At 38.0% G+C, this 13,952-nt stretch overlaps 1 protein-coding gene across 5 annotated transcripts in view; it reads left to right on the top strand.

The window, feature by feature from the left end:
- Window positions 1-13,952, top strand: part of PATJ (PATJ crumbs cell polarity complex component) — a 353,415-nt gene that overhangs the window by 198,424 nt on the left and 141,039 nt on the right. For all 5 annotated transcript variants that reach the window (XM_029230615.1, XM_029230612.1, XM_029230614.1 and 2 more), the window contains one exon: window positions 9,817-10,013. In XM_029230615.1, the coding sequence (XP_029086448.1) occupies window positions 9,817-10,013 (197 nt within the window). The remainder of the gene's footprint in view (window positions 1-9,816; window positions 10,014-13,952) is intronic.

Genomic DNA, 13,952 nt, shown 5'->3' with positions numbered 1-13,952 from the left:
TCACAGGGCTGGAAAATCCATGTTTAAAGCAAGTGTGCCTATTCAGCTGAGTCAAAAGACTCTTCTCTCTCTCTAGTTATTCTAGTCTGATGTTCATTCAGAGGTACTTGAGTAAAGCCTGATGCCAAAAGAAGTGGGTTACTTATCTCCTAATCTCTGATTTGTATTTAGAAATGGAAGGCATCTAGGTTATTTGGGATAGGAACTACTACCACATGACTAACACACTGTGGAAGTCAATGAAAGTCAATATAAAGGTTGGCTGTTTGTTACAAATATTCCTAGGAAATACCAGTAACAGGTATGTTACTAAAAGCTAGTACTTACATGATGTGTGTGTGTGTGGAGGGGGGTGGGTGTTTGTGTATAGGAAACAAAGTATGGGTTCTTTGTATTTTTTTCCCTTAATTTTAGAGAAGAAACTCATTGGCTTCAAATATTATTTTATTATTTTTAATAGTAGTATTATTTTACTCTTTACCCCACCTCTTCAATTTTTTTGAGTGAAATCAAAATTAATAAGTTTTAGGAAAATTGTTCTCTTTATACCTTTTCCCCCCACATATCCTTTTCCTCACTCACTGGTTGCCATGGAAACAACTCCCTGCAGCTCTTAGAGCAAATGCCAGGCAGTGTGGGTTTCCCCTGTAGTGGGATCACATGTCTGAGGCTGTAGAGCAGTTTGTGCTGACTCAGCTATGCACTGGATGACCTCAGCTATGATTTCTCTCTTAAATGCTGAGTGAGCAAACTTGCTTGTGGTGTCTTGATTTTTCCAAAGATGAGAGTTCAGGTCTGCTTTCCCCGCACACACTAATTTTGTTTTCCTTCTCCCCTTTTGAAATCTTAGATCACCTTTTTTTTATACCCACAGAGTAGAAGCAATTGGTAAGGGAAGTTACGGAAAACATCTGAAATTGGAGAAGGAGAGGTGCAGCCTAGGAGGAAGGGAGATAGAGGGAGAAAGACTGAGATTGAGATTTCAAAGTAATCTATTGTATAGTCAAGATAAATCTCTTATTTAATCCTGAGGTATGATTATGGAGCCAGATATAATCTCCATATCAGATTAGTTTTGTGTCAGGCATATTTAAAGGCTGCCTTAAATTTGGTATCTGTGAACTTTATGGTTGACTGTCATGTCCGCTGTAGAAAAAATTTTTGCATTGCATGGGAGATTAGTCTGTTATTTACAGACCCAGCTGCCCGTGAGAATAATCTAAGGACCTTGTTACAGAGAAAACTTTACCCTGTTTCTAAATTTTTCCCCAGACTTACTGGCTCAGGATCTGCTGGTGGAGCCCAGTCATGATTCTGTTTTATAGGCTCTAAGGGTAATTTTTAGGTAGCCAGCCTGGCAGGTAATCTAAGGAGACGAAGCCTGGGAACCACTGTTTGAGTTCCCCTAAGTGAACTTCTTATTATTTAAAATTCTACCAGTCTAAGAGATAGCTGTGATGTGAGAGTACAAAGCTCTTAGGTTCAGCAGACCTGGCCCAAACACTGGCCAAATCACCTTAACTCACTGTCAGTCCACTCACCTGCAAAAGGAGGTGTTTACAAAGATGTGGGAAGGATTCAATGACATGATGAACTGGGAAATGTTTTTTTCATGTAAGGAGATAAATGATAATATGAGTATTCTAAAGATAGCTTCTTTTACTGAGGGAGAAATTGGAAATCATTTTTGTTCTTTGAGGTGTTATTGGGGAAATTTAACATGATTTGGTATAGAAAAATTGAACTACAAACTAGAAGACCTTAGTTTCTAGCTATAAATTAGCACTATAGCATTATATTCATTTATTCAGTCTTATTTTTATTTATAAATTGGGGAGGCGGTGCGTGCTGTAAGAGAAGGTAGCTTTACACGATACCTTAGTTTCTTTCGCTTGATTTAAAAGTCTCTGGTTTTATGATATGCTGAAAACATGGCATTTAATTTATCTGAAGAGCTGGACCTGTCATCTTTTAAGTCCCTTGTAGTTATGGGTTTGAATCAACATTGTAGGATAACTCAAATTCTGAGGCCTGAAAATCATAATACAAATTTAACTGAAAATTAATGATCATATGTGTTACAGAGCATTTGGCATTTTTTGTGTGCATGACCACAATCTTCTTTATTACCCTTACAAATACTTGTCCACAACATTTTCTTAAGACTTCATTTTTTTAGAGTAGTTTAGGTTCATAGCATAATTGAAAAGGAGGTACAGAATTTTCCATATACCCCCTGCCCTACACATACATAGCCTCCACTGTTATAAAAATCTCCCATCAAAGTGGTACATTTGTCACGATTGATTAACCCACATTGACACATCATATTCACCCAAAGTCAGTAGTTTACCTTACCATTCACTCTTGGTGTTGTATATTCTAAGAGTTTGGAAAAATGTATAATGACATGTATGTATCATTATAGTATCACACAGAGTACTTTTGCTGTTCTAAAAATCCTCTGCACTCTGCTTCTACATCATATTGAAACTGGAATGCAAAATTGTCTTCATTACTAACATATATTATTATTATTTTTTAACATCTTTATTGGGGTATAATTGCTTTACAATGCTGTGTTAGTTTCTGCTGTATAACAAAGTGAATCAGCTATACATATATCCCCATATCCCCTCCCTCTTGCGTCTCCCTCCCACCCTCCCTATCCCACCCCTCTAGGTGGTCACAAAGCACCGAGCTGATCTCCCTGTGTTATGCGGCTGCTTCCCACTAGCCATCTGTTTTACATTTGGTAGTGTATATATTGTCAATGCCACTCTCTCACTTCATCCCAACTTACCCTTCCCCCTCCCCGTGTCCTCAAGTCCATTCTCTACGTCTGCCTCTTTATTCCTGTCTTGCCCCTAGGTTCTTCAGAACCATTCTTTTTTTTAGATTCCATATATGTATTAGCATATGGTATTTGTTTTTCTCTTTTTGACTTACTTCACTCTGTATGACAGACTCTCGGTCCATCCACCTCACTGCAAATAACTCAATTTCATTTCTTTTTATGGCTGAGTAGTATTCCATTGTATATATGTGGCATCTGGCATTTTTATTGTCTTACTGCTCTTCCTATTTCATGATGCACCAAAAAAAAAAAAAAAAAAAAAGAGAAAGAGAGAGAAAGAAAAGATAAAGTATCAATCTCTTTGCTTTTCAAGTTTCTTCAGTTTAATAGAGTTGATTTTTAAAAGATATTGTATACATAGTCCTAATGGATTTTGTTACTTTTGAATACAAATCCAAAGAAGAAACAAACCATTTTTCTACTTCCTTTAACTGAAAGAATACCTTGTCTTTGAAATAAGTTGCATGTGTCTAATGGTTTTAGGTCTCAGATGGCTTTTACGTAGCATTGTTTGGGGTATTGGCAGAAATGTAGGCAGAGCAATTGAAGAAGACCTTAGAAATCATCTGTCTATGCTTCCAACAGGCATATATTGTATATATTAACCACCTAATATATGTCAGGCACTGTTAAGTGCAGAAGACAGCAGTGTGCTACATGTACAAGGAACTTTGTGAAGTTTATATTATAGGATAGGGCAATAGAAAGAAAGCAGAAATCTAAAAAGATACTTTCAGATAGTACTGTGAAGACAGACAAAACTGGGTTTGCATCCTTATTATATCAGTTTCTAGCTGGGTGACCTTTGGCAAGGTCACAGTCTTATTTCCCACATCTAGATGCAGTGATGATAATTTCTACCTGATAGGGTGGTTTTTTAGCATAAATGGAGAAAATTTATTGGACGATTTTAGTGCAGTTTCTGCAACTTAGCAGGTCCCCAATAAATTATTACTGAAACTTCGTAACTATTCAAGGGTACTCAGCTCTTAATTGTTCTAGGATTTGCTTCTTTGCTGAGCTCTGTTCTGTTGAGCTTACCCCCTTCTCCTATTTAAAAAAAAAAAAAAGATAATTTTAAAAGTCAAGGAAAGCTGAATGTTTAGGTAAATAAAGTTGGAAGAAGTTGGATGCAGGATTATTGGAAATGTCAGCTAAAATGAGTTTTGAGCATTATGCAGGAGAAGTTATATATGACCAGTAGAATGAGAGTTGGCTAGAATATCTATGATATTCAGTGTAGTTTGCAGACATTAATTGGTTTTCCTGACGACACAGTGAAATGGATGGGTGACTTCAGCTGCTGGTATTTTTCTCATAGTTTTTCTCTCTCTGAATTAGAATTATTGATATGTATGCTTGCCTTCAGTGATAGATTTTAAGGTCCTTGAAAACAAATTCAGTAGTGTGCCCTTCACCTCACAAGCCTGACATGAATTTGGATTCAATCAATATTTGTTAATTGAAAAAATGGGAATATGCCAGTGTCATAACAAAACAATTGGCCAGAAAAATAGGGCTGGAGGTTTCAAAAGTTCGGGATAACAAATCTACAACTTAGTCCCTTGGTGGAATGTTGATAAGGGAACCAATTGTTTGAAGGGTCTTTTAAGCCTATAGATAGGGTCTTGTTTTTCTTTTTTTTTAAATAATTGTCATAAAATATACATAACAAATACACCATTTTAACTACTTTTTTTTTTTTTTCTGGTACGCGGGCCTCTCACTGTTGTGGCCTCTCCCGTTGCGGAGCACAGGCTCCGGACGCGCAGGCTCAGCTGCCATGGCTCACGGGCCCAGCTGCTCTGCAGCATGTGGGATCTTCCCGGACCGGGGCACGAACCCGTGTCCCCTGCATCGGCAGGCGGACTCTCAGCCACTGCGCCACCAGGGAAGCCCCTTAACTACTTTTAAGCGTACAGTTCAGTGGCATTAAGTACATTTGCATTGTTGTGCAACTGTGACCACCATCCACCTCCAAAACTTTTTCATCTTCCCTAACTGAAACTATGGAAAGGGTTTTAATTCCACACTTGGCTGGCACACAGTTTTAAAGCCACCTCAATGACCTATGAACCGTGGGACAGTCACTTGAAACAGTGCTGTTGTTCCTTTGCTCCTCAAGAAGTTGTCCTTGGGACTCCTCAATATAAGTAACTCAAAGAAGAGAATCCGGGGAATAATGATGCTAGAGCCCCTTCCTCTCCTGATTTCCACTGGAGGACTGTGTGCCTGCTTCCTTCATGCCATCATGGGGAACCACTGTTTCCTTTCACAAGTCTCAGTTTTCCTCAAGATAGACGAGGTTAAAGAAGAAAAAAGTAGCTTTGTCACCAATTTTAACTTAAAACCTCAATATAACTAGATGATGAAAATGAAATCATGGTTGTGTTGTTCCCCTAACATTTGGACCCTATGTCCTAGGAATTTTTAGTTAACATCCATTTTAAGGTAACAACCCTATTTTACAAATAAGTTAGTAGAGGTTCAGTATTTGGTCCAAGGAACCAGTGGTGTGAAGTGCCTCAGCTAGGACTTGAACCGAATTCTGACCCTTTAGCCCTTGCTGTTTCTATTCAGCCACAAGAATGCATTGATAGAGATTCACCTTTTGTAGCACAATTTGAGTTGTTCATCATTTGTGATAGAGCCACATTTTACCAAAGGAGGATCCCTCGTGTCATTAATCATTTACATGTCTAAGCAGTTGAATGTATAGTTAATGGCCATAAAGGTTATTTTTTTTCTCTGAAGGTTGAACAAGTCAGACACATTTTGGAACCTGGAAGTCTTTTTATATTAATTTAACACTAAAACCTTTCTCAGCTCATTCTTTTTTTCAGTCCCCAGGGGCAGAAGATTGCACTAAATATAATCCTTCATTACATGTTACCATCATTGGCCATCTGAGAGTCCCTGTTTGGTTTTCTTTGCTCCCTTGTATTCCTGTCTGTTTACACCCAGTATAATTAACCATTCTAATGTGTTAAATATTTGTGATTTTGTATGTGCACTTGCAAAATATGTGTTGTGGTTTTTGTGCAGCATGTTAATTCGCATAAATATTATTACATAATGATGTTGACCCCATTCTGTTTTTTCCCCATTTATTCAGCACTATTTTGAAAATATCTTTATGTTAATACTAACATTAATTTATTATTAACTATTAATTTATGTCAAACACGAGAGCTTGAAAGTTATTTTATTTTATTTATTTATTTTTTTTCGGCACGTGGGCCTCTCACTGTTGTGGCCTCTCCCATTGCAGAGCACAGGCTCCGGACGCGCAGGCTCAGCGGCCATGGCTCACGGGCCCAGCCGCTCCGCGGCACGCGGGATCCTCCCGGACCGGGGCACGAACCATGCCCCCTGCATCAGCAGGCGGACTCCCAACCACTGTGCCACCAGGGAAGCCCTGAAGTTATTTTTTGTCATTATAGTTTTTCATAGTTTTATTGCACTATGTCCAAAGGCACAGCCTGTATGATATTGATTTTTTTAAGACATATTGAAGTTTCTTTTATGATCCAATACACAGTCTGTTTCTGTAATTGTTCTGTGTGTGCCTCCCCCAAAATGTGTATTTTCTGTCTGTCAGATGTCACAGTCTCTTACATATAGTACCTTGAGCTTATTATGTTGTTAGTCTTCAGTTTCTTTTTTTTTAAATCTTTTTCTGCTTTATTATTTTCTGAGAAGGATGCGTTAAAATTTTGTTCTATTTGTTTCCTTAACTGTGGTATCATTTCTTAACCATCTTACCCTATAAATCCTGTAAACAATACAGGTGAAAGTATAACTGCTCTGGTTGAATCTGGGAGAACAGGTCTTAAATCGAGTGTCCCCTCAAGGCTCCATTCCCAGAGTACCTCAAGGCATCTCTGCAGAGTCCCTAAACTGGAATTTTTTTTTTTAATTTATTTATTTACTTTATTTATTTTTGGCTGCATTGGGTCTTTGTTGCTGCAGGCAGGCTTTCTCTAGTTGCAGCAAGCGGAGGCTACTCTTCATTGTGCGGGCTTCTCACTGCCGTGGCTTTTCTTGTTGTGGAGCACGGGCTCTAGGTGCGCGGGCTTCAGTAGTGTGGCACACGGGCTCAGTAGTTGTGGCTTACGGGCTCTAGAGCACAGTCTCAGTAGTTGTGGCGCACAGGCTTAGTTGCTCCGTGGCATGTGGGATCTTCCCGGACCAGGGCTCGAACCCGTGTCCCCTGCGTTGGCAGGCGGATTCTTTACCACTGCACCACCAGGGAAGCCCTGGAATATTACTTCTGTAAACAAACTGTCAATTAATCTTTTAACCTTGTACTCTTATTCCTTGTCACCCACCCACTAACCCAAACAATTTTCCGTTCAAAGCCAGATGGGCTTTCACATTCTCTTCCTCACCCACCTGCATAGATGCTTTTCCCCTTGTCATTACATCTACCAGGACTCTTCTTCACATAACCAAACTCTGTACCTTATTCAAAACGCTTCTTGTTTATGTAAACAATGAAAACAGTAACTCGAAAAGATATACACACCCCAGTGTTCATAGAAGCATTATTTACAATAGCCAAACAACCTAAGTGTCCATCCATAGATGAATGGGTAAGAGATGTGGTGGAATACTACTCAGCCATAAAAAAGAAGATCTTGCCATTTGTGACAACACAGGTGGACCTGGAAGGTATTACACCAAGTCAGATAGAGAAAGATAAATACTGTATGATTTCCCATAAATGTGAAATCTAAAAAATAAAACAAATGAACAAACTAAATAAAACAGAAGCAGACTCATAGATACAGAGAATAAACTGGTGGTTGCCAGAGGTGGGTGGTGGTTGGGCAAAATAGGTGAAGGGGATTAAGAGGTACAAACTTCCAGTTATAAGTAAGTCATGGGACGCAATGTACAGCATAGGGAATATGGTCAATAATATTGTAATAGCTTTGTGTGGTGATAGGTGGTTACCAGACTTATTATGATGATCAATTTGTAATGTATATAAATGTTGAATCACTCTGTTGTACACCTGAAACTAATATAATATTGTATGTCAGCTATACTTTAATTAAAAAAATAAGAGAAAAAAAATTCTCAAATTCTGCTTCTTCCATAAAATCTCTTCTAGCCATATCAATTCTTAGAACTCTAAAAGCAATTATTTCTAGTGCAAGTAATTTAATGTTTATTCACTGACCTAATTCACTAATCATTTAGTATTTATTCAGTGACCAGCACTTGTAGTGGTTGGAATTTCTATTTACATAACTGTAGTTGTTTAATATTTGTTGTATTTGTTTGCTTCCCCTATTTTGCTGTAAAAGCATCTTGAGGGTACCATGTGTTTTGTATGCTCTGTTAAGGTACCCACATAGTGGCTTGTTCTTGGTAGTTGACCAACAAAAATACTTTGAGTTTATTTACTTCAGTGTTGATATGAATAATTTTATTTCTAATTAGAGGACAGTTTTATTACATTGCAAGTTCTTTGTTTTATTGTATTTTGCTAAATGTGTTCTTTATTATTAATAATAAGCATTATCAGTGAAAGTTCTTTAAGATTCTCTTCAAAATCCTTGTAAAGCCGGCAGATTTAACCTCTTTATAAAATAAGCAGTCGTTAAAAAATAAATAAATGAATAAATAAGCAGTCATTTATCATTCTTTCAATATAAATTTATGCATAAAATAGCTTTTATGGGTTTAAATTTATCTACTCTTATAAGGCAATGTTATATCTGGTAAAGTGATGAAAGGGACTAGGCTGTCTTCCTTCCCCTACCCCTTAACACTAATTATTCGAGTTAAGTTTTCAACTTGGAAGGTTCCCTCTAAGGACAATGACCCTCTAAGGTCAAGTGTTAGAGCGTAGAGAGTTTCAGGATAGTCACAAGCTACTGCTTGGTTATTCAGCTGAAAAGATGATTACATCACACGATGGATTAGCCAGCAAACCTCTGAGCCCTGGCAGCACACCTGGCCTGAGTTGGTGCTGTGTGGGGTACAAGGCATGTCTAAAGCACTGTCATTCCCAGCGCTGACCTGCCAGTGTGGTTTCGTTGCACAGAATCGACACAAGTGAAGTATAACCAGCCAAATCCTAAAATAGGTAATTTAGAGCATAAAGTGGAGATTGCAAGGTGAGACAGAAGATCAAATAAAAGAATTATAAAATACCTGTAAGTCATGAGCCGTTAAGTTCTTTAACGTGTATTTTATTTAATTTACCCAACTTCCATGAAGTGGGTATTATCATACCCATTTTAAAGAGGAAAAAGTGGAATTCCATAGAGGTAATATAATGTATTAATTATTGGACATTGAGTAAGTGGTAGATTTGTGTATTGAATTCAGATCTGACAAGTAAATCAACATCCTTAATTCCCCTTGTTTTTACTCACATAACACCCAATATTGTTTTGTACCCTTTACTTTAAAGGGTACCCTATACTTTAAAGAAATGTAATTATTTAGAATTAATTGTTGATTTTCTTTCCTACCGGACTGCAAGTCCATGAGAATAGAACCATGTCTGTTTTGTTCAGCAAGATATCTCCAAGACCAAGCACTTTGCTTGTTAACACAGCTGGTGATCAGTATATATTCTTTGTTTCCCTTTTTCTTTGTTTTGGAAGTTGGGGGGTGGCGGGGTAGTGCAGGGAGACTAGGGTTTCCACCACATTGTGTTGACTCTCTTAGGTAAGAAAATAATATGTAGAAAGTCTAGGCCAGTGTGAACCTGAACAATCAGGGAAGGTTTTATGGGTGAGCCAACCTTGTTAGATGGAGATGAAATAATTTTTAACTGTAACCTATATATAAGGCTTTGAATGACCTCAAGTACTTCGCTCTTAAGAAGGGACAGTTCTTTGTAGAGGCATCATCAAAGATGGGGAAATGCCAGTATCTTGCTAATATAGATTCAAGTGCTGTATTTAAATTTTTTTTACCTTTTTTTTTTTTAATAGAAAAAATCAGGCAAAGATATGCAGACCTGCCTGGAGAATTGCACATTATTGAACTTGAAAAGGATAAGAATGGACTTGGACTCAGCCTTGCTGGTAACAAAGACAGGTCACGCATGAGCATATTTGTGGTGGGAATTAACCCCGAAGGACCCGCTGCCACGGACGGGCGAATGCGTATTGGAGATGAACTGTTGGAGGTGAGGGGCATATATTCTTTTTGTTTTTTCCTGTTAGGCTCATTTGATTCTTCTAATAAAATCTGTCCAGTTACTTTCATTATAATGATCACATAAGGGCAAAATCCATCCATATATTTATATATACTCTGTATCTAATATATCCATCCATCTAGGGGCATATATCCTGAATTTCTGTTCTGGTGAGATGAAGGGGTATAGAGGATATTGTGTAGGAAAATGAAGTGAAGAGGAAGAATGTTATAAATTACATTTTCGTCAACTATTTATTGCCAGTTTCCCAAGCGAGAACAAAAATCATATTGTTGCTTACAGTTGCTGTTTGCTGCTTGAGTAAAAACTAATCTCACAGGGACTTCCCTAGCGGTCCAGTGGTTAAGACTTCCTGCTTCCACTGCAGGGAGCACGGGTTCGATCCCTGGTCAGGGAACTGCACGCTGTGTGGCATGGCCAAAAACCAAAACAAACAAAAACAAAAAAACTAATCTCACAAAATAATTTAGGGGTCCTTAAGTAAAATCTCATGGAAACACATTAAAAGAATAGGGCTTGTTTTTAAAAATAAATTCCAAAAGGTTCAAAACTAATTTGTGTGTTAATCTAATGTTATTAGTGTTTATCAAAATCCTCTTCAGCTTCTGAATTAACCGTAAGTATGACATTTCTTTTTGTTATTGTTGTCAGTTAGTTTTTTGTGAAGGTGTTATAGCCGACAAAACTCTATGAACTGGTTGTCAAGGATTGGTTAATATCTGTGAAGTTGGTGATGTGGTTAAGGCCACAGGTTAAGGAATAAGATTTCTTATTTAGGAATAGGAGAAAGATAAGAGAAGCTCGGAAGATGACTGATCCTCTGCTACTGCTCTGGATGATTTCATCAATAGTCTGAAAAGGTTCCCTTTTCAGAAACCTTAAATAAGGTTTCCCTCATTTTCTAAGCTTAAAGTCAGGGTTTCTGCTCTGAATTTATCTTAGTCTGATATTTGTTTTCCTGTTCCTCATTCAGCTAACAGTTTTTTGAGCGTCTCTTAAGACTGGACACAAATAAAGAGATGAATACATCCAGTCTCTTCATTCAAATAGCTCACATTCTCGAGGAAGAAAAGAGACATAAAAAGAGTGTCGCATAACAAAAATGAAAAAAAATTATAACAACAGTCGTAACAAGAGCAGTCTGTAGTTGGTACCAGACATAGCTTTACTGCTGAAGTCACAAAGTAAATGAGGTGTTGGGATTCAATGTCAGGCCGTTTGACTTCTTAGCTCTTTGTTAACCAGTGTGCTCTAAGGCCTCTTGGATAAAATGCTCCAACACTTGGACATTTGGGGGAGCTGAATCACAGAGGTACCGAGTGTCAGACTGCTTACTTAAAATGAGGCCTTTACTAATTTTTCATTTTACAGTTTCCTCTTCAGACTCGGAATAGAATTCATAGTCATCCACAGTGTGACTTGCCTAATAATATCTACAGCTAAAGCTGATCAGACACAACTGTGGGGACACTAGTATCGCCCTCTGTCTTCTAATCCCCAGTAGTTTCTCCCCATCTAAAACCTGTTTTCACAAAGAAGTCACTTCTGGAATTACTTTTCTTTGCTTGTTCTTTTGTAATACAGCATCATGAAAGGGACCCACATGGGGTAGTAGCACTGATTAGCATAATCATTATGTAAATAAAAATCAAAGGTGACAGTGTGTATTAACCAATATAATTCATTGCTTCACATTCATTTCCTTTGGCTTATGTTTAGAGATTTCTTCGTAAACGAAACTGAAGTGATAGTGGTGGTAATAAGATGAAAGTAAAAGCTAATTTACTGAGTTACTCCTAGCATTTTACCTATGTGCTCGCACATTTGTATTCAGTATTCTTAAGAGCCCTATATGGTATGTACTGTTGTTATCCCCATTTTGTGGATAAGAAAACTGCATAAGTAACTTACAGAAATAAGTTACTAAGAACCCAGGCTTGCCAGGCTCCAAGAACCATGCTCTAGCCACTGAAGTATACCGCGTTCCCCATGGTGCTTCAACCAAACCCAATCTGTTTAGATCCACGAGAATCCTGATTTATGATGCCCTAGGCTTTAGGAAATCATGTATATTAAATCATTCTGTTGTATTATATGTACCTAAACACATATTTCCTGTTTCATGTGGTACATGGAAATGTTCCAAAAGCTATACTTTGGAACATGAAGATTCTAGTTCTATTCTCTCTATGTTATTAAGACTCAAGATGGAGTGGCCGATGTGATCCAGACCAACAGGAGAACTGGTATTTTATTTCTCTGTCTGACATTTTATTAGATAGAGGTAACAGATGAGCTGTGGCTGCACTGAGAGTGTTTTACAGGCCATACAGAAAAGTCCACAGTAAGCACTGGACTAGGAAGACCTACTTTATCTTTTTTTTTTTTTTTTTTTTTTTTTTGGTACGCGGGCCTCTCACTGTTGTGGCCTCTCCCGTTGCGGAGCACAGGCTCCGGACGCGCAGGCTCAGCGGCCATGGCTCACGGACCCAGCCGCTCCGCGGCACGTGGGATCTTCCCGGACCGGGGCACGAACCCGTATTCCCTGTATTGGCAGGCGGACTCTCAACCACTGCGCCACCAGGGAAGCCCCCTACTTTATCTTATCCCAGTTCTTTCAGTTATTAGTTGCATTTCAGAAGGGGCTTAAAGTACATGGCACGTGGTTGACTGTTAATTAGATCACATTTCCTTCCTTAAAGACAGAAACTTTAGGTATTTGTTTTCTAGGCTAGAGGCTAGAAGAGCTCTCCTGACTGAAAAAATATTAACATCTTGCTATTTCAGGGCCCTCCTATTCCTTCCTTTGACTTTCTGGATTTGGTCTTTTGTTGCTATTCAGTAACTTCATCTTCGTTCAGAGATGAAAAGAACAAGAAGATTAAATATGGTAATAAGTTAATCGTCCTGCACTCTCCACTGAGTCTCTTATTTAAATAAAATAAAATAAAATAAAATATGTTGGAACACAGATTCTAGCATCACAGACCTTTGGCTAGCTATTTATTTTCTCTAACCCTCAGTTACCTCCTTTATCAATTGGACATTTTTCATTTATTCAGCAAGAACTTTACTGTGCATCTGTTGTGTAGGAGGAAGTATGTGAACACGGTGTGATTTTTTCATTGGTGAACAAAATCCATGGTCCTGTTCTCATAGAGCTTACAGTCTAGTGGTGGTATAGCCTCAACCTCAGAGGGTGTTATGAGAATTAATGAGAGAAGATATGTCAAGTTTTGCCACAGTACCTGGCACCTGGTAATACCATAATGAATTTCAGATGATAATATTTATAAAATAATATTTTCATGTGGATTTGTGTATTTCGGTTCCTTTTAGCTTGTTTATATTAATACATTTGTCTCTGAAAGTATGTTCCAGAGGGAAGCCACCTTCTTTTTCTTCCATAGCTCCATGCAGCATCTTGAAAAGCTGAGAGAGTAGAACCGTGCACATACTGAATTCTTATGCAGTTATAAGTCATCTTCTCATATGCTTCTGGCTCTAGGTCAGGGATGAAAGGAAAAAATTCATGTGGGAAATATTTTCCTGGTTTCTTTTTAGGGCTGAGAAAAACTTTCAATCATTTCTCTATGATATGTGAAGAATTTGTATATAGCATAATATCAAATCCAGTGTGCTTCTGAACTGAGAATAAGACATTGATTTAATGATGAGTACCAGGAAAGCTGGAAGCAGTGTTACAATAGCCGTTCTTTGGATAAGCAGTGTATTAGATTGCAGAAGGACACTGCATCACGAAGGAGGCATTTACAATGGGCTTTTAGATTATGCTTACGAGATTTCTGGGCTAGAGCAAACCTTCTGTATTTGCTTACCCATTCACACTCCATTTATTTTTGTCAAATGAGGTAAAGTTATCCATGTCTTCATTATTCTTCCAAC

This window comes from Monodon monoceros, unplaced genomic scaffold (assembly GCF_005190385.1).
Source record: "Monodon monoceros isolate NGI ecotype Baffin Bay Population unplaced genomic scaffold, NGI_Narwhal_1 Super_Scaffold_18, whole genome shotgun sequence".
Classification (NCBI taxonomy): Eukaryota; Metazoa; Chordata; class Mammalia; order Artiodactyla; family Monodontidae; genus Monodon; species Monodon monoceros.
This window is presented reverse-complemented; position numbering and strand designations above follow the sequence as displayed.